General features: G+C 41.2%; 1 protein-coding gene across 2 annotated transcripts in view; it reads right to left on the bottom strand.

The window, feature by feature from the left end:
* EPHA5 (EPH receptor A5) overlaps positions 1–26,187 on the bottom strand; it is an 835,947-nt gene that overhangs the window by 357,229 nt on the left and 452,531 nt on the right. For both annotated transcript variants that reach the window (XM_078676244.1, XM_078676243.1), the window contains exon 4: positions 6,749–6,904. In XM_078676244.1, coding sequence (XP_078532370.1) covers positions 6,749–6,904 — 156 coding nt within the window. The remainder of the gene's footprint in view (positions 1–6,748; positions 6,905–26,187) is intronic.

The raw sequence follows: 26,187 nt of genomic DNA on the forward strand, positions 1-26,187 counted from the left end.
GTTAGGGTATCAGAACGCTTTACAGGAGTCCTAGAGTTATACAAAAGGCTAAGCATCACATCGTATTCACACAGTGCTGGAAATATGATGGATAGAGGACATGTATGTATAAATTATGATAACAATTACACAAAACAGGGACCCGGGTATCTTGGGGGGAAAACTAGGTAGTCAGGGGGGAGGCCAAACCCGGATGTTAAACAGGGTCTCAGTGGTGGTTGATGGCAAAAGTTAAACAAGGAATTTGCACATGAGGAAGGTTTTGGCTTCCTTCTTCAAGCGTGCCAGAGAAGGGATTCTTCTATCGGCGGGTGGGAGAGAGTTCCATATTCTTGATGCTGCCCCAGAGAAGGCTCAATTGTACTTTTTTTTCTGAAAACGTGCAGGTTGGAGGAGGAGGTTGCTAGCTGACCGGGAGGTTCTGCTTCCTCCAGATATTACAAGTTTCTGTGCAAGATATGCCGGGGAGTTTGCGTATAGCGCCTTGTGCGTGATGCATGCCAGTTTCAGCTGTATTCTGGCCTTGAAAGGAAGCCAGTTCAGAGCTTTCAGGTATGGAGAAATGTGATCGAACTTCCTAGTGCCGGCAAGTAGTCTGGCGGCCACGTTGAGGCAGGTTTTTAAAGGTGCCAGGGAGGTCAGGGGTAACCCAGAGAGAGTGGAATAGCCATACTCCACTCTAGAGATGACAAGTGCTTGGACTGCCATTTTTAGGTCAGGAGCGTCGAGGAAGGGTTTCAGTTTCCTTAGGTAGCTCAGGTGGAACCTGGCTGATTTGGCCATCGAGTTGATGTGATCTCGCATGTTTAGATTACAGTCCAGGGATTCTACCAGAGATTTGAGTGATTCTACGATGGTCGGTGGGAAGTTTAAGGCTGTGATGGACTTTATCCATAATGGAAACACAGGATTGGTTATTGTAGGGGAGATTAGGAGAAATTCTGTTTTCTTTGCGTTGATAATCAATGTTCCCCTGTGTGTCTTCTCTCCCCCCTAGTTTTTGGGAGGCACAGAATACTGGGAAGCAAAAGCTTATTTTCCTTAGAGAGCATGTATTGTGAATGAAACTTTCTTTGTATACCTAATTTAACATTATGAAGGACACTTCCACTGAAAGTTCTGATACAGACTTGCTAGAACATTGGTGTGTGAGTCTTTGTTTGAAAATGTTTCATATTGTGTTGTATATCTCTGGACTGCACTGTTGCTGTGGAAGCTAATGGAATATTTCCTTTACCTCAGAAAGGGGTCAGTGTTATAATTATTATTGTGACAATCTCTATTCTGACTTGCTCAGTATGTGTTATCATTAGTCATATATCAACAAGGAGGGGACTGGGGCCCCTAGAACATATCAATTCTATCAAAAGAGTATGCAGTTCCTAAGGATACAGGAAGAGAGAATTAGAGAATCGGTCGGTATATGTATATGTGTCCAAAGTTTGGATCCGGAGTCTCCTCCTTTTGGAACTAGGGCCCTCAAACACAGAGCTGTCTGAAACACGCTTTTTACTTTCTTTTATGTGCTCTTAACTGTGTTTCTAAAGAAACATTGAAATTGTTTTTAACCTTCAGGAGGTTGAACTCGAACGAATTTGGGGGCTTGCTGCGATTCTTTTGTGGAGGAGTGTGTTATACTCCAATAGCTGAACTTTTCTGTAACGTGTGGATCGCGGGTGGCTATTTTGGGGTTGCCACGCGCTCTCTGCGGTTAGTGCGCCAGACTTTGCATGTCGTCCTGCCATTACCTTATTTAATGGACCGGGAACGGACGTGCGTCAAAGGTGCGCCCCGTCTGCGCCCATCTGCCCCCGTCTGCGCGCGTCCGACTGGGGCCCATGACCCCATGTCCAATTAAGAGGACTTTCACAAGGTACTCTAAAGAGCAGCTGATAAATCTTAAGAGTGTCCTACCCCTCAAATGTGAGATTTTTAACCCAGATGAACTGATATTTAACTGTCCGTGTTGCAGCTTTGCTGCGGACGAACACTTATATAAAGGATACAGCTCGATAACTACCCCTTTAAGATTTGATAGGGCAAGATTAATGGTGCTACCAATTATCGTAAAAACTACGAAAAAGATTATGTATTTTATAATACAAACTGTAATTCACTCCCTAAACACAAGTCAGACATTTTTTACCTTTTGGTCGATGAGCAGCCTGATGCAGTCTTTCTTACTGAAACCTGGCTGCAAGAATGTTCCTGACCTGTATATTGTGCTAGCACCACCGCCTAATTATTTAAATAGTTAGGAGAGACAGGATATTTAAAATGGGAGGAAGGATCGCAATTATTTATAAAGACTGCTACACATGCAAATTTGAAGATTTATCTTTCACAGGCTGTGAGTCTGCACTATTTAAACTCATCATCACCCCACAGGTTACCTTTTCGGGCATCCTGCTCTATTGCCCCCCCCGGGGCCCACTGGAGCATGGGCGGACTCCTTCCCTGATCTAGTTGCTCCTTATCTTTTAGACACTGCTAATTTCACCATTTTGGGTGATCTCAACTTACACTTTGATGACCCAGCATGTACCACTAGTGTTACACTGATCTCATACTTAGCAGCTATGAATATTTTGTTGTGTAATTCTGGTTCCACTCACATTGCTGGTCATTTATTGGACCCTATCTTTTCTAATCTGTCGAACATTAGCTGCCTCCCAGCACTTCCTGTTCTCTGGTCAGATCATGTCCTGTTGGGTTTTCGAGTCAATAAAGTATTTTCGAGCCCAGCCCCCAACATAGCCTAATTCAAGAAACTGGGGTAAATTAAATATTGACACCTTTAATATGATTTTATCTGAGAAGGCCCCTTATCCCTTGCTCAATTTCGGTAGCAGATGCGGATGTAATACATAATTGGCTAATTAACTCCATCGATATTTGCCTTCTACTTTCGGCTAAGAAGATGAAGAATCACCGGCCACCGGCCCCTTGGTTCTTTGAGAGTCTAAAAGAGGAGAAAAGAAAATGCAAAGCGTCTGAGAGATGCTGGAGAAAGTACTATGCCCCAGATACTAAATTAGCCTACAAGCTGGCAATAAGAAACTATCATGTACTTTGTAAAGCTGCATGGGCTGATCATGTGACATCTACGTCTAAGGCACAAAACAATACTGAAACACTGTTCAAGCTTGTTAAACAACTATCAGGCGTAATGTGCCTACCTAAATCTCCCGATCTCACGGAATCACAATGTGACAATCTTGCTAGGTTCTTTCTCAAAAAAGTTGAAAATATATATGCCACACTGAAGGAAGTCCAACCAGTAAATGGTCAACAGCACATAAAGAATCCTGATCAGCCAACTACAAGTATGGATCTTCAGTCTAGAGTATCTTTGACATCCATCAGCAATCTCGAAACCTGGGCGCCTCTAGACATTTAGGCGAATCTTGGATAGTCTCAAATCCTTGAAACGTCTTCTTTGCTGTTAATCATGGAGTTGCTTAATGCGTCCTTAATGGAAGCTAAGATACCATCTGCTTGGAAGCATGCAATGGTTCTTCCACTTTAAAAAAAAGCTAACGCTGACCTTACACAACTGTCTAACTTCTGACCCATGTCTCTGCTCCCGGCCTTTTAGAAAACTTTGGAAAAACATGACAACATTCAACTATCATCTTTTGTTGAATCACATAATTTCTTGCATGGCTCACAGTCCGGCTTTCGACCAGGTTTTTTAATGGAGACTACCTTGCTTGGCGTCACAGAAATGTTATGCAACCGTGTGGATAACGGTGACACCATGGCTATTATACTCCTTGATTTAAGTGCCACGTTTGACATGATCTCTCATGTGTTACTCCTGCAAGCTTTGCAATCCTTGTGAGTGTCCGGCTTAAAGATTTCCTGGCAGACCGTACTTTCTAAGTTTTCTCTCCCACATCCAATTCTAAAACATATTTTTCACCCTATGGTGTCCCTCAAGGCTTGATCCTTAGCCCTTTATTATTCAACATGTATGTTAGGCCTCTGGCGCTGATTGCGGAAGAATTGGGGTTGTCTCTTTTTTCTTACACTGATGACACCCAGATTGTTGTCTTTTCTTTATCAGCTGACAGGGCGTCCAAACCATCCTCTCTTCAATCTGGATTGAGGAATATTGCAGGATAGATGCAAGCCAACCTGCTCAAACTAAATGGTGATAAGACAGAGGTGATGATATTGGGCAATAATAAGGATCTTTGGGGCCTCCTACATTGGACACCTGAAATGGGTGTCTTGCCCCAACCCAATCAGCAGGTTCGGAACCTAGGTGTTATAATTGCCGATCAACTGTCAATGAGGCAGCAAGCGGTGAAAGTGTTGTGCATTTGTTTTACTATCCTCAAATGGCTCAGGAAAATCCTCTGGATGATGCCTTTGTCCACACAACGTACTGTGGTCCATGCTCTCATCACATCTAAGTATTCAACAGTGAGCAACCCAATATACCCTTGAGGGCTTGGGTAAATAAGTGAAAGGGTAAAAGATGCCTTCAAGGGAATTAGTTTATGAAATTTTTCATTAATTTTAACTGGTCATAGAAGGACCATTGATTTGTCCTTCTATGACTCTGTTAAAATTAATGAAAAATTTCATAAACTCATCACATCTAGGCTGGACTATGGCAACATTCTGTATCTTGGAGCCAATAAGGATGTGGAACAGAAGTTGCAGCTGGTACAAAACGCGGCGGCCAGGCTGCTCTTCAAGGTCCCTAAAAATAACTTCTATTTCAGACGCCCTCCATGATCTTCATTGGCTCAGGGTTGTGAGCCACATAAAGTTCAAGGCCCTGAGCTACATGTTCAAATTCAAAAATGGTAAAGCTCCTCAATATCTGAATGCTCTTGTTCATCTTTACCTTACTTCACGTTCCTTACGTTCTGCCACACAGGCTAATTTCAAGGGGCCTAGGATCAGGTCAGTCCTTTTCTTACCTTGGTCCATTGATGTGGAACTCCCTTCCGGTAGCACTTCGGACTGAAACTAGTTATGAGAATTATCGTAGGTGCCTAAAAACCTGGCTGTTCAATATGTATAATCAATTTTTTCTCTCTCCCTCTGCATCTGACAGGCGGCGCTGGGAAATTTTTGGGTAGCTGTGCGCCTAATAAGATCAAATTAACATAAAATAACATAACACACCTGTCTGGGTGTCATGCTTCATCATAGGGCTTGCTCCTTGCCGGCCGTCGTTGCAATGCCTGAAGGGCACCCTTTAAGGGGGTCTTTATCTGAGATCTTTTGTTCCAAAGCCGTAACGTGAAATGTGAATGTAGGGCCATGGAGTGTAGATAAGTGTATAAAGTATGTGAGTGGTGTAAGGAAAAGTAAAAAGGAGGCTAAGTAGTACTCTAAAAAAGTTTTAATCAGTCTGCCTACATGTCCAGTTAAAATCAGGGTTAGCACACCACCGACATGATATTTAGTTGCTGCTAATACAAAAATGTCAACATGTTTCTTGCTACGTTTGTCACAAAAGTGATCAATTAGCAATTCATCAGAACTGGAAGTAAAATGTCTATCTACACAGTGGTTGGTGTCCTACTTAGTATAAGGGGTAAACCAAGCACTAGAACAACCCAAATGTGAAGTACCTTGGGGGAATACCGACCTAAAAAGATATAATAATAACATACATAAATAACATTCTCAATACAAAACAGTATGTGGTAGAATTCTTACAATTGCTGTTAGTAAAAAAGTGCGTAGTCCTGCCATGCTGAATTAGCAGTTTTCGCATATTACCTATTCATAAAATGTGTATAAAAACCATTGGTGTTTGGAAGTGAGCGAGAGACTTTTCCTATTCTACTATGGATGCTGCACATTTGATGCTTCCCTGTTCTGTCGAATTTTGAGAGCCTTGCTTTTTTTTCTCATAGAGATGCTTTCAGTGTTTCTTATGAATCTGACAAATATAATATAGTTGACTTCCCTATTCCTCGTAGCTCTCTGTTCGATTATTTTAATGTTTTCCCTTTGCTAGCAGGGTCTCTGTCCATTCCATTTAAGATTTGTGTTGATTATTTGGAATTAGAAAAATTCTAATGTTTAACCATGTACACTATACCCGAGCCTTTATAGTGTATATTTTGCAGTTCTATGTCATGCTTATTTTGAGACTTTGCAATCAAATCCTTTAACTTTTTATTGATCTAGATCTCAGTTATTGTGTTGTCCCAGTCACTATTTGTATTATTCTGCTAAGATTATTTGTGTGGTCCAATGTTGAGGGCGGTGACTCTTGTCGCAAGATGAAGGATGCAAGAGCCAAGCTGCCTGAGGTATATGATCAAAACATGGGGGTGCAGTAAAATATTAGATTTAGGCTCCCACAACATCATGGCCTTCCAGTGTGAATGGAAAAGCCCAGCGCCCACAAGGCTCGACCCCTTTCCAAGAGGTGAACCTGTTCATACTTTGTAAGATTTTGTGAAAGTCAGCTATTAGCTTACATGGATTTGCTCATAACTAAAGGGTAATATAATAAACTATTGAGGTCAATAATATCACCCTGCACAAATAGCAACTCCAGAATATCGACTTTCAACAGAACATTGGGGTAAGTAAACACACGGAATCATAGATTTATTATTCTTAAATCTGCTTCTACTTATCTTGACTGTTTGTTGGCAGTCTATATTGTGGCCTCGATGTAACTACAGGTGGACACAAAAAAACTCAATATTTTGATAGCATGTAGAAAATAGCAGATATTAGATTGCATGAACTTCCCAGTACTTACTTGTACATGCCATGGAAGGCGGATCAGACTCCCTTCTGAAATAGCTCTCTTCGCAGAGGCAGGTGACTGACCCTTCCTGGTGGGTGTAACTGTGCGGTGGGCATTTGCTGCAGGTCGGGCTTTGAGCAGAGGCCTTGAAGAATCCAGGTTTGCAGACTGCAAAAAGACAATTAGAAACCTGGTTTAGCACTTCAGTTGTTCTAATCCAGCTGCCACCAAAGCAATGCAACAATCAGCCTACTGCACATTTCATAAGCCTTAGTTTCGAAATATTTTTGGGGTCACTAATATCAGGTAATTTTTTAAGGAATACTAAAAACAATTTCTTACAGAATCCTATAAAAGAAAATATAACTTGTCGAAATAATTTTGGGATCAAATATAGTCTCTAAAACAAGATATATTACAATCTGCACTGAACTAGACATGAGGACAATAGAAATCGCAAAAAATGAGACAACAATAGAATCATATCCAGGAAATGGAAGCATCTGTGCAAAACTAGGGTAATAACAGTTTCAACAATTTCTGAAAAGCAGGGAAGTACATCAAGTAATAAACCCAGAAGATGATGCCATGGTTTGGTGACCACACATATCGCTTGACATGCAATTATGAAAGAGTATATAACTTCTTCAATTGCAAGACGGTGGTGGCACATAAATGCTGAATCTACTGCATTAAACAATGTCATTTATAATCATACAGGTAGACTGGATGTTAAATGTTCTGACCCTGATTGCAAGTTAGGCTGAAGTCCATGCAGAGAGTTACTCCATCTACAATTGTGCAGCATAAAAAATATGGCAACTTATGTAGCACACTTTCTGGTGGCATTATTTATTTGCATTCATTTCATCTAGAAACAGAATTTATTTGAAATCTAAAAATCGTACAATTATATGGCAAACATGATAAATCCACAACTATGCGTAAAAGCCATAGTCACAGAACTGCATTCTTTCACTGGCCCGCACCATAATCTGTTATTTATCAACAATTTATTCATGAAAGGTGAACAAAGTCTAGACATTTTAATTCCAACCAGTGTAATTGATAACTGCACTTTGAATTAAACAAATTTTGCAAGCCAAGTATCTCCAAATAAACATGCAATATAAAGAACCCATAATGGTAACATGAGTAATATGATTCCATTGTGTCATTTCATGGTTCTGGTGACATTTACAAACAATTTGACATTCAGCCTTGTGATATCTTATGTTACAAGAACCTCTAGAAGTAGCAATATACAGACCATATTACACAATTATTCTTGATGAATTATATAAATATAGACAATATATTTTATAGTCTAATACAATGGCTATCTGGCCTGCCAAGTGAAATTGAGAGCACCGTATAAAAAATAGATATTGGAATACAAAAAAATATAATAGTAAGGTGAAAATCTGCAACATTGTGAACAGCCTCCCTCGTCCAGAAGCATCCCTACTTCACCTTCAGTCCATCCGCTGCTCAACTTGAAAATGGCCTGTTAACTGTTTAGAGCTTTCGCCCTTGGGTAGCAACTGACCTTTATCTTTGTGCAAATATATAAAATGAGCACAAATAAACGCTCCCTAGGGAACTAAAGTGAAGTACAACAGTAAATATCAAACTGAAAGAATAGAACTGAGTCAACTGTGGTGTCTTCGTCAAATTGAAATACCAAAGGATCAAATAATGAATAATTCAAAAATCGAAAACGGTCATAATGCAAATAGTGCTGGATGATATTTTGAATTAAAGTGACAATGCGACCAGCATAATCCATGTTACGCAGAGGTAAGTAGGTGAACTTTTACGGTGCAGTGATAACATGTTAAATAAAGGGCACTGAGGGTGTCAAAGACTACAGATATGTACGGCAAAACAAAAGCAGAAAAATAGTACTTCCTACTCACATCCCCATTATCACACAGAAAATAGGATTTAAGAGGTATTGGGTGTTTCCCACAAACAGATATGTAATATCAATATCTTTGTTTGTTATTGATAATAGCAATGAGGGTCAGCAATATATTGCACATTCCCTGTCCTAAATCAATTTTCAGCTCTTCCGCACTGCATTGCCGCACTTATAGGAGTAAAGAAGAGCCATATCCTTTCTGATGCTTACAGACATCCACTAATTCAGTCCAAAGTGGGCACAATGTGCAATGCATTGGCTAAAACGCGTAGCAGGGATTAGTGGTGATATTTTACTCACACCCTCAAAGTTATGTCTATTGGTCCCTGGAGGTTCATGTATACTCCCAGGTGCTGCAGTGCTTCAGTGAGAGTTCAATGTTGACTTCATATGCATCAGTAGCCAGAGTGCCTCTTTGTCAGATAAAATGGCGAGCACGGTGCTCTGGGTTAATGCACCTACATCCTGAATGCGCCATTATATTGTGGTTCTATTAGGAAACACTCACCTGAAAAGACATATAATTAAATGGTTATGGTGTGCCATTCACTTCCCTTGAGGTAGGACCTCAGCAAAGAAAGTCTTCAGCACATAAATAAGAACTGATTTGAACTTGGTAGGGGGCTGCTTAGAATGCCAGTGACAGGTAACTTACATTAGCTGTTGTTCTCAAAGTGCTGCCCTTTTAAGTGCAAGAGATTGCAAAAATCATTTTAAAATTAGGCAACATTTTACAAAAGTAAATTTCAAGGTATCTTGCATGAAAATTCAATGCGAGGGCATGCCATGTGTTCTAAAGTCACGAGATATAAGCCATTTTCTGTCCAACTCAGTTTCCCAATAAATAAATTGTGTAAATTGTACGGAATTCCAGATCCTTGAAATTCACAAATTCCATAGGCGTACAAATAGTTTTGCATCCTCTCAAAATTCTGGTGCTTAAGTATATTCTTGATGATGCTCAGCATTACCAGAGCTGGAAATACAATATTCCCAGGGGAAATTCGTTGATTATGTGTTGATCTACGCCTTTTTGGATGTAGGGGTTGTTCTAAATGATATGCGCAAACTGTATGTACTTAAGAGTTTTTGTATATTTGCTTTAATCATTCCAACATGTGTGCAAACCCGAAAGGAGCCAGACTGCCATTCATGTCCTAGGGCTGTTGCTTTATTGAAATTTTAATTTTCAGCCTCACAATATTAAGCCCAAAGGTCGGCACATGAGGATAACTCATTTGAGGTCACACTGAAAAGTATATATTTGAAGAACATTACAACTGCCTCCTGCAGCCTCCCCATACCCTCTTAAGAAGCCTCAATAATGCAGCACGCGCCGCATGCAGTGGCTTTCCAATATGCCATCGAAATTAAAATAGTAACACCCAGGGTTAGGGGAGACAGCAGAGACGAGACTTTTCCCACAGGATTCTTCGGCGAATGCGGAACTCTTGACAGCCAGCATTGTGCGCGCGCCTCGGACCAGCATGCTCTGCGCACCGTACATTTCCTCTGGCGGTAATGTATATGGATGACGGGCGGCCCTGACAGGATTCAGCGGCGAGCGTCGCCTCACAGTTTGATCTCTTTTGTTGTGTTCAAACTCAAAGGCTGGGGGATCCTTAACCGAATGACCGAGCGTCCTTCATGCACGGCTATAACCTCTGTCCACTTTGCCTTCCAAGCGTTGTGCCGAGAGTGTCATTTCACACAAAATGTCAGTCATAATACTAGGCCTTCCACGGGCTTCTGTGACCTGTCAGAAGACAACGGCGGCTTGAGAGAAATAATTAAGACGCTCTCAACCTCACCCGGCGACAGCCGAGTTCATTCACGTTTGATTTAAAAGTGAATTACAGAACATTATTAATAACGATTACTTTGTATAGATTGAGAATCTCTGTGATACATACTCCACAATGACATATGTAAGATTAAATGGGATTTCAATTTAGGTGAATAGACCGTCGAATTGTTTAACTCGGCAAACATTGGCAAACCTTTGAAGAACGCAGAGCAAAAGATTATGAAGTTCGTCTGTGCAGCTACAACAGATTCTGTTTCAAATACATTTATTTTCAGTTTTTTATCAAGTGGTCCCATTGTACCTTTTAGTCACTTGCTAGTGCTTTGAGCAGTCAAGATAGACAGTCGGACATACAGACCTACTGGCAGATGGGAATGATTCACAAATGTTCCCTAGTGAAAGTAGTAAACATACTCTGCTAGGGTTAAAGATAAGTTTGGAGCACATTTCCATTTTTTATGAAATTCAGAAAGAATAATCCTGTATTCTGCAAATAGCACAGATTCTCGGGACTGTGTATCCATTATTACATTAAGGGCCTGATTCACAAGGGCAAAGTTACACTTTTGTATGAGTTTACGATTTTTGCTGGTCACTAAATTATTTTATGAACAGTACTTTTACGAGTGCGGAGTCTCCACCAGGGTTTTAAGTGGGAAAAAAAACTGGCGGTGCTCTAAAAGGGGTGTGGCAAATTTCTTATAAGATGTGGCCTATCCGAGTAGGGGCGTGGTCTAAATCAAGGATATATGACGGTACAACGCGTACCGTCACAACGCATACCTTTACAACGCGGCCGTGACAACGCAAGTCGTTACCACGACTTGCGTTGGGGGGGCGCGGATTTCGAATAGTTTAATTTACTATTCTAACACCAGTCCCCGTGGACCCTAGGGAAGGTGTTAGGATAGTAAATTAACTATATTTAGACCTTGAGCGCCCTCCAGCGCAAGTCGTGGTAACGACTTGCGTTGTCACAGCCGCGGTGTAAAGGTACCGCGTTGTGAAAACATCGTTGTAAACGATGTTTACCCTAAATCAAGATAACTAGCATTGTGTGCTTCAGAAAATCATGAAGTCGCATCCAGCAAAGGATAATAAAATAGACAAAAAGGTATATTTATTAAGTATAAGCCATAAAATACCAAACACTTTAAAAAACATGTAAAAATTATTTACATTACTTAAAAATCTATTGCAGGATTTCCCCAAACCCTTGAAGGGTGGTGCCAGTTCTAACCAGCTGTTGTTGTGCCGATGGCTGGCACGATGACGTAGGTGGTGCTGAGAGAAGGGAAATCCCGAGAGAAAGTGTCTCTCTTCAAAGGATTTCCCTTCCTGCTACAATGACGTCACAGCTTAAGCAGTGAAACACCAACAAAGACTGGGACATCTGGTCACCCTACCTTTGACCTTTGAGGCCCGAAAATAGAGGCCCCTTTTGAGGCCCCCCAAAAAAACTGGTCTCAGACCCCCACAGACCCCCCCCCCCACTTAAAGCCTTGGTCGCCACACATATAAAGATAGAACTGTACTATCTTTTTATGTACTGAGACTCAGCAGTGGTAAATATACTACTAGTAACATATCTTTTTGAATAGCAAACAGTTGTAAAGTTACAGAAAAGTGTAAGTTTACCTTTCTGAATCAAGCCCTTTAAATGCACAAATGTACATTTCTGCATAAGGAAATGAGGGATGACTTTCTAGCTGAGAGAACCCTTATCCTACACCCCAATTTTAACCTCATGAACTATATGAAAGTGACAGAAGGAAATTTATTTGCATGGCCCACTACCTGGAAAGGGCTCGTGAACATATACAAATAAGTTACTTTGTGGGTTTTCCTCAACATATAAAGTGGACACAATATGATACGCCCACAAATGTGTCATTATGAGCAGACTTCACAACATTGCAATTCCATGTTAGAGGTGTAAGTTAGACCAAAGTACAATGTTAAAAAGCCACCATTCTCGATTTTGGGAATAGGGTTTTGTCCTTTTTATGCCTTCATTTGCTCATGTAACTTTTCACAAAGATGCGGTGCACATATATGTTTGCGAATAGGGCTAACTCTGGGGACCTCCCTCAAGAGAGAACGAGATACCACAGGTACAGAGATTTGGAGGAAACCACAGGCACTCCACTCTGGAAAGTGTGGAAAGTGATGAGAGATATTAACATGGAAATAGGTATGGCGAGAAGGCAATGCATTCATCAGGAAGTACTGTTAGACATAATGAGCTCAAAGAAATTTAAAAAAAAGGAAATAGGAGTGCAAGCACAAAATTTAATAGATTTAAAAGAGGTGTAAATATATATGATTGTGGAGGATTAGGTGTAGAGAGGACTGCAATAGCTATACAGATAGAGTAAGTACTTACAAAGAGGGCAGAAGCAGGTAGCGAATGGGGGTACGGTAAGAGGTAGTATGAGAACAGCCCTAAAAGCAACAGGACAATTCAAAGAGCACAGAGGCAGTAATAAAGTGAGAAGACAAAAATAAGTCACGGGTGAGAGAAAGTTTCCTTTTGTATGTAGTACAACATGAAAGTACGCCTTCTGACCATTTTCAGGGAGTATAAATATCAAGATAGGGAAGAAAGAGTGATACAGGAGGTTCAGAACTCACCCAATATACAATGCAGTAATCAAAAGAAAGTCAACCTTAGATCATGTGATGGGATCCCACGGGTTTTATGAGAAAAACCTTTTTCTTAAAAGGTACTCTCACTTACTGAATGTCATTCAGTGAAATGGTTCATCATCGAGTTCTTCCAGATCCTCTGACAATCGGGCTGTGCTTCAACCTTTTTTCTTGCAAGGGAGCACTTTTTAAGGAAAAAGGGTGTAGGATCTAAATGAAGTGATGGTTAAAATTGTCTAGGCAGTGCCCAGAACAATATTTATTCTGGGGTCTGTCTTGCAAGGTTAATAAACATTTGCAATGCAAATCGTCTTCCATTGGTGAAAGTTAGAGCTATTAGCGTTGTAAATGAGAATTTTTTTTACTTACCTACTCCCTGCCTGGACAGGCTCTTATTTTGCCCATGGAATAGCAACCAGGAACGGTGCACCTGCGCCAAGTATCTATTGCACCAGCTCAATGATGGGCAGAGGGCTGGTTTGCTAGGATGTGAGAAGTTGTGTTTACTTTGCTGGAGCTTTGCCTATCTCCGAGCACAACAGACTGCCAATGGAGGGCGCTACCAAAGTGTTAGCAGCCGCAACAGTGCACGAGACAGAGGGCTATGGAGTTTTGCAAGTGACACTGAGTGTTGAAAAGATTGAGTTGGGCGAGTGTCGCACAAGAAAACTAAAGTCAGGCAGTATCCATTGTCAAAAAAAGTGAAGCGCGGCATGCTATGCTGCACAAAAATATATAGAATGGAATGTTGCCTTGTACACACTTTTACGGAGCAGCGCACGGTAATGTAACAGAAACAATAAAAAAACACAACTAAAATTACATGAACAGTGTGTAACATCAGCTATGAAAAAGTAATTAACAAAAGAGTGCTGAAAAACTGTAAATAAAGCAAACCAAGTAAGATTACATGTAACAGGGGCAGTCCTTATGGAAGGTTACAACAGGAGAAAGGTAGGGATAAGGAGGGACTACTAAACAAATTAACCAATGAACAAGTAGCATTTACAAAAGACAGTGAAAGGAGCCAATTAAAAACATGGGCGGAGCTTAAAGCTGATATTCTGAATACAGCGTGTCTCAAAGAGACAGCACAAACGCTGCCCTGGCCAGACCTACAAACTGGGAAAGACGGGTTAAATGAAGTTACTATCCCTCCTTAGCCCTAAATATGACCAACTTATTTCTGCCACATACCCCAAATACAGTGGCTTTTGCTGGGATGTGTGAGTCCCTATTAGCCTTTGTGAAGAGATGGTTGGCTATCTAGTGATCATTCATACCATGCCACGCACACACACTCAGTACAGTACTGTTATACAACTCATAGAAGTATGTCCACCAAAGGATAATTAAACACATTAGTTGAGCAGCGGCCTATGGGTATAGGCTGCGCAGGGCTACCGGACAGAACACTGTTTGGTGTTGTAACTGGCTGGGGTGGGACTATGTCCCCCAGCAACACCCTTGGCACTTACTTGGAGGTGGGGCCGCTTGACCTCGAAATGATGCAGCAGCGCTTAAAAGCACTTTCAAACTCCTGCAGCATAGGACGTGCCCGTGTGTGTGTCTAGGCAAAGACTGGGCAAAGAGCGGGCCCGTCTGCACCCATTCACATCCGTACGAGGCCGGACTGGGCCCTCTCCCTTGGGCCGAGACTTTTTACTGGATTAAAGTGACCCTGGTAAGAACTTTCCCTTTCTTATTTAATATTTACAGTAAAAGGGATTGAACTTGTCCTTAGAGAAAAAACAACCATGGATAAGTGGAAACTAGCCCAGGCCCTGTTGAGAAATGCTCTAAGTGTTGAAAAACTACCAATTCTATAACCAATTACCTTACCAGCACAATGGGTTTAAGAATGAATTAAATCATCAACACAGAAAAAGACTGGCTGTAACTTAGAAGGCTGCAAATGAGAATCTAGGTAGTGGCATTGTGGAAGTCACAGGTGAGGTAACTTTGTCAACTATCGAGACTCAAAATCTATTGTATGCTGCCCCAGCAGCAATAAATACATCAAATTCTGATCAGGCACACTGTGTCACAAATATGCACTCGGAATAACAGGACTCTCTTCCAATAATGAGCTGATATCTCCTCCAGCAAAAAAAATGCAGACAGCTGATAGAAACTCTGGACACTAGACTTAAAAAACCCACTAGGACAACAGGGACCAGTGGAAAACGTAGTCTTTCTAGAGGTCCTGAAATACAGCAGGAATTGCCTATATCTAAGAACTTGGCGATGATGATTAAAAGAGCCCATGCTAAACAGGATAACATTGAATGGAAGCTCCTACTTGAAATAAGAGAAGTAAAGGAAAGAGTTATTACACCTAAACAGGCTGTTAAACTTTCTTTGGCTTAAATCAGAATGCTGACAAGCCTTAAACGAAATCCACGGCTGCTTCTATCAAAGCTGTTGTCGAATTAGAGCATCCAGTATTAAAGAGGACAGTCAATGGGCCATTATTCACTAGGACACTTAGTACACACACTACCAACGACATACAGGAAGGGCACCCTATTCCACCTACATCTAAGGAAGTGAGAACCGCTCGACATCATGGTGAAGCTAACACAGGACTTTTGTTGACTGCACTGGACACTTTGCATCTATTAACGGAGGTTATTTTGAAGTATGTTCCCATACTAGACTCGCATATAACAGAGATCTGGAGTGCCCTAAAAAACAAAACAAAGTTCTGCATTAGATATCAGATCTGCTCTGTGATATTAACTATATATACTCCATGAAATCATAATGGTGTGTGGAAGTTGAACATTTTTAAGTACTTTAACCTCATAATAATATATAAATATGCCTTAATGTTAACAAAGAAAATATGTGTCCATATAGTGGTTAGGAAAATGTGTTTTTATTAAACGTACAATAAGGGAAAATGCTGCTTATTTCTGCAGAAAGCTCTAATTTCTATCGTTCTTTCACTGCCTAGGCCTCAATATTTTCTTGATTCTTTCCTATCCCTTTAAGAAAATAAATGCCTTTTTCTAAATGCTGATTTAACGTTATATTTGAACTGCAGAACTTGACATCTTTGCTGCACAATGTATTTCTTTCCTTCCTCACACTATATGACCATATTTTAGATAGTTTCCTCTGCCACAGGCTTATAATGAACAAATATATTAATGAAAGAGAATGCTTGCTGTCGTATAAAATTCCATGATCTAATGAGGACATGCTAGATATTTATGTTTCGTTTCATAGAGCAATCCATTCTTACACAGTGCAACACCAAACAGCTAACAGAGTATGCTTGCAACGGTTTTTATGAAAACCTTTCCAGATGCATTTTTTTATAATATGATATATACCTACATGTCAACATGGATGTTTACCGTGGAAATTGCGACAGAAGAAGACACACCATCAGAAGATGGTCTCTATTGGTTAGAAATAATTAAACATTCATAGTTTGCAGCATGTTTGGTGCTTTCTTCATAGTACGTGTTCCTAGCTAGAGGTCTGTGCACACCTACTCTGCCCTGCCATGCTCCTTAGCACTTTGTTATGCTAGCCTGAATTGCCATAAGCTACTGCTAATGGGGATTTCTTTGTTGTTTTCCTTACCCTTTGTGAGGATTTTATCTTTATGCTGATCATTGCTACTGCTGTGATCTAATCCCTTTACCTGTTTTAAAGGTTGCTACTGCAACTGATAGGGAACTCGGCTGAGTTTCCAGAACTACTCTTTACGGGGAGTTTGACCTTTCTAAGCTATTAGTCTTTTGCTCTTAAAATGTATTTGCTCTTTTCCAATAGAACTCATCATGGGTTCTCGCTAGGGTAGGTAAGGTCCTTTATATTAAGATAGGGATTAATTCCTATATGGAACACGCTGTTATTTTGTATGCTTGTTCTAACCATATTTTCTCAATATTTCTGTGAACTAATTTATTTGACTAATCTAAATATGGCGTACAGACTAATATCTTCAAGGGAAAATACAACTTTTATAACTTCATCAAACCTCTCATCATTGACCTAATATTTAATGTTGTAAACGATGATTATCACAGAGATATATTTATTTATTTATTTTTGAAACTTGTAAAGCGCGCAAATGCCCGGAGGCGTCTCGGCGCTGCGGACGTGACAGAGAAAGAAGGGAGTTATTGATTAAACAACCAGGTCTTTGTTTTTCTTCTGAATGCCAACAAAGTTTGGCAAGATCTAATCTCCAAAGGGAGGGAATTCCATAGTCTTGCTGTCGAGACAACAAATCGTCGATCGCCCCAGGAGGAGGTTTTAGTCCTTGGCACTGACAGTAGGTAGGCATTGGAAGAGCGAAGTGGCCTGTTGGGTGTATGGATGCCTAAGGAGGTTAAGAGAAAGCGGGGACCTAGGTTTCGAGAAGCTTTATAGGCAATGCACAGAGCCTTACATTTTATTCGGTTTCTCACCGGGACCCAGAGGTAACCTTCAATTACATGTGCGATAGGTTTGAATTTCGGGGTGGCCGAGAGCATTCTGGCTGCTGCATTCTGCACCGATTGCAGTTTTTGTATGACTCTTTCTTGAGCATCGACAAAGAGTCCATTAAAGTAGTCCAGAGCGTACATCACAAAGGCAGTAACCAACGTCCTTCCTGAGTTTGGAGGGAGGTACGGAAGGATCTTTTTAATGGTTTTAAGTTTATAGAAAGAGGCAAAGACGATTGCGTTTGCATGGGGTGCGAAGGTCAATTTATCGTCAAAAATAACTCCCAGGTTTTTGACCGTGGGGACAGGATTAGGTGGAGGACCGAGATCTGAGGGCCACCAGGAACGTGACCAGATAGGAGAGAGCTTACCAAAGATCATAACTTCCGTCTTATCGGAGTTGAGTTTAAGGTAGTTGCTGGCCATCCAGTTACTGATGGCCAGCATGCAATTTTGGAAGTTGGCTGCTATCCTTTCTCCGTTGTTTTTTATGGCAAGTACCAGCTGTGTATCATCTGCGTACGATGTTAGGCCCATCCCATGTGCCTTGATGATGCTGGCCAAGTCCGACACATAGATATTAAAAAGTGTCGCACTTAGAGATGAGCCCTGTGGAACACCGCACGGTAAGGTCATTTGGGCAGAGTGGAAGTTGCCCAGTGCGACCGTCTGGGTACGATTGGAGAGAAAGGAGGACAGCAGGGCTCTGGCTTTGTCCTGGATGCCCATTGCAGTGACACGGTCGATCAAGATGTTATGATTGAGCTCCATTCAAATACGGTGGCAAAGATTCATCGACCTAAGGAGGTGGGGAAATTGGAAGTTCGCTTTGAAAATGTATGGTGGACCTATTTATAAAATGTTATGACAATTCCGCGATCGCAATGGTGAGAAGGGTGAACTAGGTTGGGCACTCCAGATAAGTAGGTTATGGTGATTGTATTATAGTTAACGTCCGACATCAAGCTGTAGTAAAATCCCTCCTATCAGATCTCTATTGTAGTCAGCAGCTTATGGATAACACTCACAGGAGGATTACAGCTGTAACAGTAGGCTTCTTTTATAAACACCTCTGTCAAAAGTCCACTTTATCATGGGTTCTCACCTCTGCACCACTTATGTAAGTTCAGAATGGGTATGCAACGGACACGTTTCAACAGATTTGCAATACTCAGCAGCTGTAGTGAAGAGTTTTTACAACAGAGGACAATTGGGCCTGTGATCAATCAAAGGGTGCTGGAGGATACAAAAGAGCAGCAAGAAATAAGTGGTGAGATCTCAGTAATATCGAAAAAAGGCTAACCATTAGATCATGGAATGTTGCTGGCATTAAAAATAATATAAAGAATAAAGAATGGTTGAACATTATAAAGACTTATAACATAAGTAGTAAGGTAATAGTAGATCTTGAGAATGAGCTAGCAGATTTTGTGAGTGGTTTCGAGGCAAATTGTGTTTTTATCTGGGTGGGGCACTTTAATATAAGTAAATGTCAGCTCACAGATAGAGAGGCTTGCAGGTATATGGACGAAACAGGAAGTGGCCAGACACATTTCTTATACAATCCATATGGTGAGATCATAAATGAGATGATTTTCAAACATAATCTAGAACTGCTGGGGAAAAGGCCTGATAGTGAAAAGGTCCCACTACCAACCTTTCAAGGGAATGGCTGCAGTTCGACCATTGACCATATTTTATTATCAGAAAATAGATTGGGGCTGTTTGAATCGTTTGAGTTTGAATCAAGCATCTTTAGTGGCCATTCCCCATCAATACACACCCTTAACATTAAAACATTACATAAAGAGGGGCCGCAGCTAGCAGCACACATCCAAACAGAGGGTAACAATGGTGCAAGTCTCAAGTGGCAGGGATAAATGAATATCCCTTTCTAGAAAGAATAGTAAAAGATAACTTTGACAAATTCATCATTTGCACAGAAGGGGCCATCTCTGAATGTAAGATATTAGCCGCTTTTGGTGAAATAACTTCTGCATTTGCTGATAACTTAAGAGTCACAAATAAAGGTTCCAGCAATAAAGAACACTGGTTGATTTGACCATCACTGCACACATGCGAACCAGAAAATTAAGAAAGCCCTGCAGTTTACACCTAGAAATATGGAGGAGGTTAAAACTTTAAGGCTGATTTACAAGCAAGCATTGGGTGGAGGAAAAAATCTACCAGAGAGGGCCTGGGCCAGTTTGGAACAGACATCAAAGCCTGGAGATACTGTATTGTTTTGGAGAACAATTAAAATGCCATTCCGTAAGGATATTTCAGCCCCAAAGGCTGAGGCACTTGTCCATCAAACAGATTGGATCAGTCACTTTGGTGGGACCTTTAATCCCAACAATGAAGGTGTAGATCTGCCTACAGCTGGTATATAATCTTCAGGATCATTACATCTACAACCTATCAGCATTGAAGAAGTAAACACTGCAACTGAAAAGTGTGAGAAAGGGAAGGCACCCAGCCCTGACACGGTTCCTATAGATACATGTAAATCCCACATTACACTCTGGGCACCTATCCTGACTCAGGTATGTAAAGCCTCAGCCCAAGGTGCGTGCCCCAAGGTGTAACCACCCAATATCCCTTCTGGAATCAACCACTAAACTATTAGGAAGAATTATTTTGGAGAGGTTGGAAACCTTGGCAACAGATAATCAGGTGCTTACTGATTCCCAGTATGGGTTCAGGAGAGATAGTGGCATAGTGGAACAGTGTATACATCTAAATCCCTTTATCAGTAAATACACCACAGCCAAGGAAGGTCATGCAGACTTGCTTTAAAGACTTGAGTACTGCGTTAGATCGTGTAAATCATGCCAAATTGTGATAGACCTTGGCAAAAATGGGCACCCCTGTAGACATTATCTCACACTTGGCTGTATAACCCCTTGACTGCTCATCTATGGTATGGAACAAACAGGGAATGTACATCAAGCTTCAGTGTTACAAGACAAATCAGAAAATGGGGGGTTTCTCGCCCCCTTTTTGTTTTCGCTTTACATCAATGGGGTAAATAAAATATTGGAACAAGTGAATGCCAATGCCCTGAGAGTCGCTAAGCTACCGACCCCTTTCCTCCTATTCACAGATGATGCGATGCTGCTATCTAGAACTGCTAACGGTTGCAGTATCTGATAGATAACTTTGTCACTTATATGGAGAAGAGATTTGAAACTCAATTTAATGAAAACCTTTTTATGTAAATTGTTTGAGACAGGTACAGTTTCCTCATATATTTTGTCTGCTATTAAGAGAAGGAAATCCTATTCATGGCTAGAATGTTTAACCCATTGCCTGCTGCCATCGGCCAACGGTCGTCGCGAGCACTACCTTGGTAGTGCTGCACACGTCCGTTGGCCGACGCTGCCCCACCCGTTTTTTTCAAACGTTCACCCCTGGAGCTGAACGTTCGATGCAGCCAACGGGTTAATATATGAGGTTGAATAAAGAAGAAACGTCCAGCCTGTCCTTACATCTTCTATGTTAATACCTTATCACTCACATGATCTCCTATATTCTCCTATCCCTAAATGCCTTTTCCACTTTGATAGTGTATCTCTAATTACTGTGATTTTGTACATCTGACAGATTTTGCACTATATGTTTTTATTGTGTAATTGAGACTGACAAGGTCATTATAAGAAGTTGACAAGATGCAGTTGCTAGAAAAAGTTTTAATGTTCCTATGCATTTTCACAATTTCTGCACACAAGATTGTTGTGTCGAATAAGACACGATGCTGACCTACAAATGTATATAGCGACAATGTGTTATGAAAATGTATTGTATGTTTACTTTGTTTATATTCTTTTATGCATTCTTATTAATCCAAATAAAGATGTATGATGATGTACATCCTTTTCACAGATCACTGAAAGGGGACTTTAAGTTAATTATACTTTTGATAAGTTTGATATATTGATGATTGTGAAGGTGATTCAATATTATTGATTTTTCGCTCAGGTACATTCTTTGTTGGGAGTTCGCAACTTAATATGAGGCTGAATATACTGCCTTTATATATGACGACAACCAATATTTCACAAAATAAATGTACTCTTAAAGTAATGTTGGCATTCGGTCAGCTGCGCAGTGTCTTGATATCAAATATGTGACCATATGTATTGTTTTATTCTTCTTCTTTCTCCTCCTATTTCTGTGTTTTTGGTTTCAGAATATATTTTAAATGTTGTGCACTCTATTCTTGTTTCAAATGGCAATAAAGATATTAAAAATAATTTTAAAATGTGCCCATATGTAAATAAGAAAATACTTTTAAATATTTATTTTCATGCTGCAAATGATTTGTTGAGTGTACCGCAAAGTGAAATGTCTTTACCAGTCATTGCAATTTGTGTTGTTACTTTGTGATTTATAATAATTCTTTTGTTTACGTGTTGAGTGACACACATTGTTAGCATCCCATCATAAATATCGTATTTACAGAGAGGTCTTCAAAATTATGCTTTTAAAATTTGTGTGTCATTGCATTAAAAAAGAAAAAAGAAAGAAACGTATATTTTTAATGTTTATTTCTGAAAAGATGTATTTGTTATGTATTTACATTATTCACAGCTGAGAAGAAGTGATTAAATGGAAACAAAACATGTTGGCTGGTTGAATATTTTCTGTGAAGGAATAATACATAAGAAGGCTGTCTGAACATTTTTTTGTGATTGAATAATGACTAATGAATGAACACATAAACAAGAGAACAGCATATGCATTCTTAAATTGGACTGACTTCAAGCTATATGTAATAAGTACCATATTGCTTTCTAAGAGCACACTACTGCATTTTACTGTGTATCCACAGCGTGGGGACAGGAGTTGGCCTCGAATCTCGGGAACCGGGTTCGAGTCTCGGCATTGATGCTAAACATCCTGTGATTCTGGGCAAATCACTTAATCTCACCGAGCCTAACAAAAATGAACGTGTCCTCATGTAATGCAACTGGTGCAATGAAAAGCGCTCTGATACCCGATTCGGGTCAAGTTCGCACTATATAAAACTCTGTAAGAAAAAATAAAAAAGACAGTCTTAGTTTAGCTATGCAAGTATGCGTTCTGGTGGCCAGTGGCAGTTGGCATGTAAGAAGGGTGGTTGGGCGGGAGGAGACAAAAGTAAAAGAAAAAAGAAAGAAAAAAATAATCCCACTTACCTTCTATGTCAGTGGTTCCCAAACTTTTTTGACCTATGGCTCCCTTGACCTAATCGGCAGTTGGCCGTGGCTCCCCACCATTTTTTTACCAGTGGGTGGGTGGTATCTAATTCCTGTTATCTTCCTTAAAGTAATTGGGATGCATTCTTTCACTCATCTAACCATCCGTTCACACATCCAGCCATCTGTTCTCTCATCCATCCACCCTTTCACTTCACTCATCTATCTATCCTTTTGTCCATCTACCCCCTTTCACTAACTCATCAATCCTTACATCCACCCTTTCACTCATCCATCCATTCACCATTTCACTTATCAATTCATCCATCCACCCATTCACTTGCCCATCATCTACCCTTTCATTCATCCATCCATCCTTTCACACACCCATCCACCAATTCACTCACCCATCAGCTGCCCTTTCACTCATCCATCCATCCTTTCACACACCCATCCACACTTTTACCCATCCATCTACCTTTCCACCCATACATCCATCTACTTACCTTTTCTCTCATCCATACTTCCACTCATTCACTCATCCATCCACCCTTTCTTTCATTATCTATCCATTCCCCCTTTCATTCATGCATTCATCCTTTCAGTAATCCATCCAGCTATTCAGACATTCCTTCACTTATTTACTCAACCACCATTCCACATTAAGAGCTGAGCCTTTGTCTGCAGAGTTGCAGGCAGAAGTGGCCTATCAAGAACGAACTACAGCAAGGGGTGGGGTGCGGTGGGGGAGAGTTCACTATGCCCCTGCACATAGGCAGACTGAAAACGTAGAAGTCATGCATGATGCACAGTCCCAGGATGTGAGGTTACTGTAACATGGTGTTGTTTCCAGGGCTTTAAGCGGTGTAAAAAAACTGGGGGGTCTCTTCAAAGGGGGTGTTGGATGTAATTAAGAGTGCAGTTTAAAACACCTAGGCTAAAAATCTGCACTTAGCATAGTGTTCCGCGCGACTGGTATTATGTTGTTTATGTCATTGCATCCAGATATATATTACAGCAACTATCATTGCACCAACAACAAGCCAGGGCTATTGGCTTTGTCAATGGTTGCTAGTTCCTTAAAATAAAAAAGCAGCAACCATGGCTTTGTTGAATATAATATTGAAAATACTTCAGTTCAAAAATGATGAGACAGTGAAAGAACGATAACCTGTTCTTTTAAACTTATTTCACAGGCTTCTTTAAATGAAGTGTTCTCTAACATTGCAGCATGGGAGTTTAACTTTTTATCTAACAGAAGGCCCTTCTGTACACTGAGGCAGGAGGCCCCCACCACATGCTTGAACATGCCTGACTGCCCCATTGTCATTCTGTATGTGGCAATCAGCCCCATACAGAATTTCAATGGGCGGGTGGGGCTGCTCTTGTGCTCCTGTAGGGTTGCGAGGCGGCTCCAGCAAGTGTGTGTGTGTGTGTGTGTTGGTGCGTGGCTGCTAAAAGTGCACCAGAACACAGGACGAGAAACAATGTCCTGTATCTTAGTAAATATGGTGCATTTGTTTCTTCCCCTTGATGTAAGGCAGAACAGCATCTTTGGTGAAAGGGTACCTTGCAAAGAACACTACATTTGTGTCTTAATTTCTAAGAATCTCACTCACTACCTATCACTCACTCTCCCTCACTTTTATTCACATACATATTCTTGCAAAAAGACACATGCTCACACATACACACACTCATTTCAAGCATGCACACAACTTACATTTAAAAATATGTTTACTTGCTACTGCTGCCATCAAAGATTCCGGGTGAACTAAGTGTGCACCATGTTTTATTATACTAATTGTGAATAATGTTCTATTATTCACTACTGGCGTAAAGTAAAATGTGTTGAAATGTGGAATGTGTAGGCGCCCCTGTGTTCTTGCCAGGGATTTTGCCACCTCTGAGGCCAGGAGTCGCAAAGACATGGACAGGGGTTGCAAGGTGCAAGCTGGGGGTCGCCAGGGGTCGCATATGAGACCCTTTGCAAAACCTAAATGTCGCCCATTTTAGGTGATTGAAACGAGGAATTTCAGAAACATATGATAAGCTCCAGCTTCCCTTTAGACAGTGACAGAGCTCATGTTGGAATGTATTACTGAAGGATCCAATAAACGTTGGATGGAGCAGCTGGTGGAGGGGAGCTGGGGGGGACTAGAACTCTGCACCTGAAATTACCAGGTGCAGGAATGCCAGGCCCAATTTTACCTCGTGCAACAACGCAGCTGGTAAAAACATTGGGCCAGAGAAGAGAGGCCCAATATATGCTCCCCTAGCAACCCTGGAGCTTTCTCAGTATGCAACACGCTCACCACCTTCACCAGGACCCTCAATGCCACTGCAGCTCACATCTCCCACTTGCTCAGAGCAGATGCTAAATGTGAGAGGGAAATTCCACACACTCAGTGAAAACCTGCGTAAAAGGCCCCAGTAATTTCAGCTTACCCGTTTATTCAGCAGTTCTGGGACTTTATCTCGTAATGGCTTGATTTATGAGGCGGGAGATAAAGGCCACAACAATAAATTCCCTTCTCCCTAATTCTCTTCATCCTAAACTCAGAAGGAGGGTCTTAGACCGGTACTGGCGGACTCCACAATGTTCCGGCCTTCTGTGACCCGTCATCTTCTGTCAACGAATGTCCTTTCTAAGTTGGACCTCTCTAGGCTTCTATGGCAGCCTTAATTGATGCGTTCTGCACCAGCTGACAGCGCTGTGATATGGCTGCCACCGCCTTGATCTCTACCCACTTTATATTTCTCAAAGGCAGCGACACATTTTACTAACAGGCTCAGAGAGGAGGGCAGGGAAAAAATGAAAGTGAATGCGCCGAATATGTCACACGCGCAGCAAATATGAGGATGTACAAAATGTAATTAGCCTTCAAAAGGAGTTCCGAATTAATCTCATTACGTCTCATCAAATAAGAGAGCAACGCATAATGGGCCAAGCGCTGCATGTGAGGCTGCTTTGTGTAAAGGAGCTAACGGGGGACACTGTGGGCGCGCGTGCCTGCCTTTCTGGAGAGAGACCCTGCGCTGATGTCTTTATGGGACGTGTGCGGCTGTGCGCGCGGGGAGTCTGCGACCCGTCACAGTTTCCCATGGCAATAATAACAACATTAGTGGTTTACCGAACGCTTTCCACCCACACACGACTCGAAAGCACTTAGTCCCGCATGTGCAGCGACGTATAGATTGAACGGGCCGCAGCTGCCGGCAAACAGTTCTCTTCACAAAATGGGTTCCGGGGGACGGTGGTGGTTGGGTAAGAGAGCCCTAATGTAACTATGCACTGCTAATAGTTGCGCACACAGAAGTCCTGTCCTCAAAAAATGACTGCCCAAGCCCACCACCTTCAAACACTGACCCAAATAAAGTACTGCTTAGGCAAAAAGGCAGAAGTTAAGGGGGCATCAGGCCTCCTTTTGTTCGATAATCCT

Source organism: Lissotriton helveticus, chromosome 2_1 (assembly GCF_964261635.1).
Source record: "Lissotriton helveticus chromosome 2_1, aLisHel1.1, whole genome shotgun sequence".
Lineage (NCBI taxonomy): Eukaryota > Metazoa > Chordata > Amphibia > Caudata > Salamandridae > Lissotriton > Lissotriton helveticus.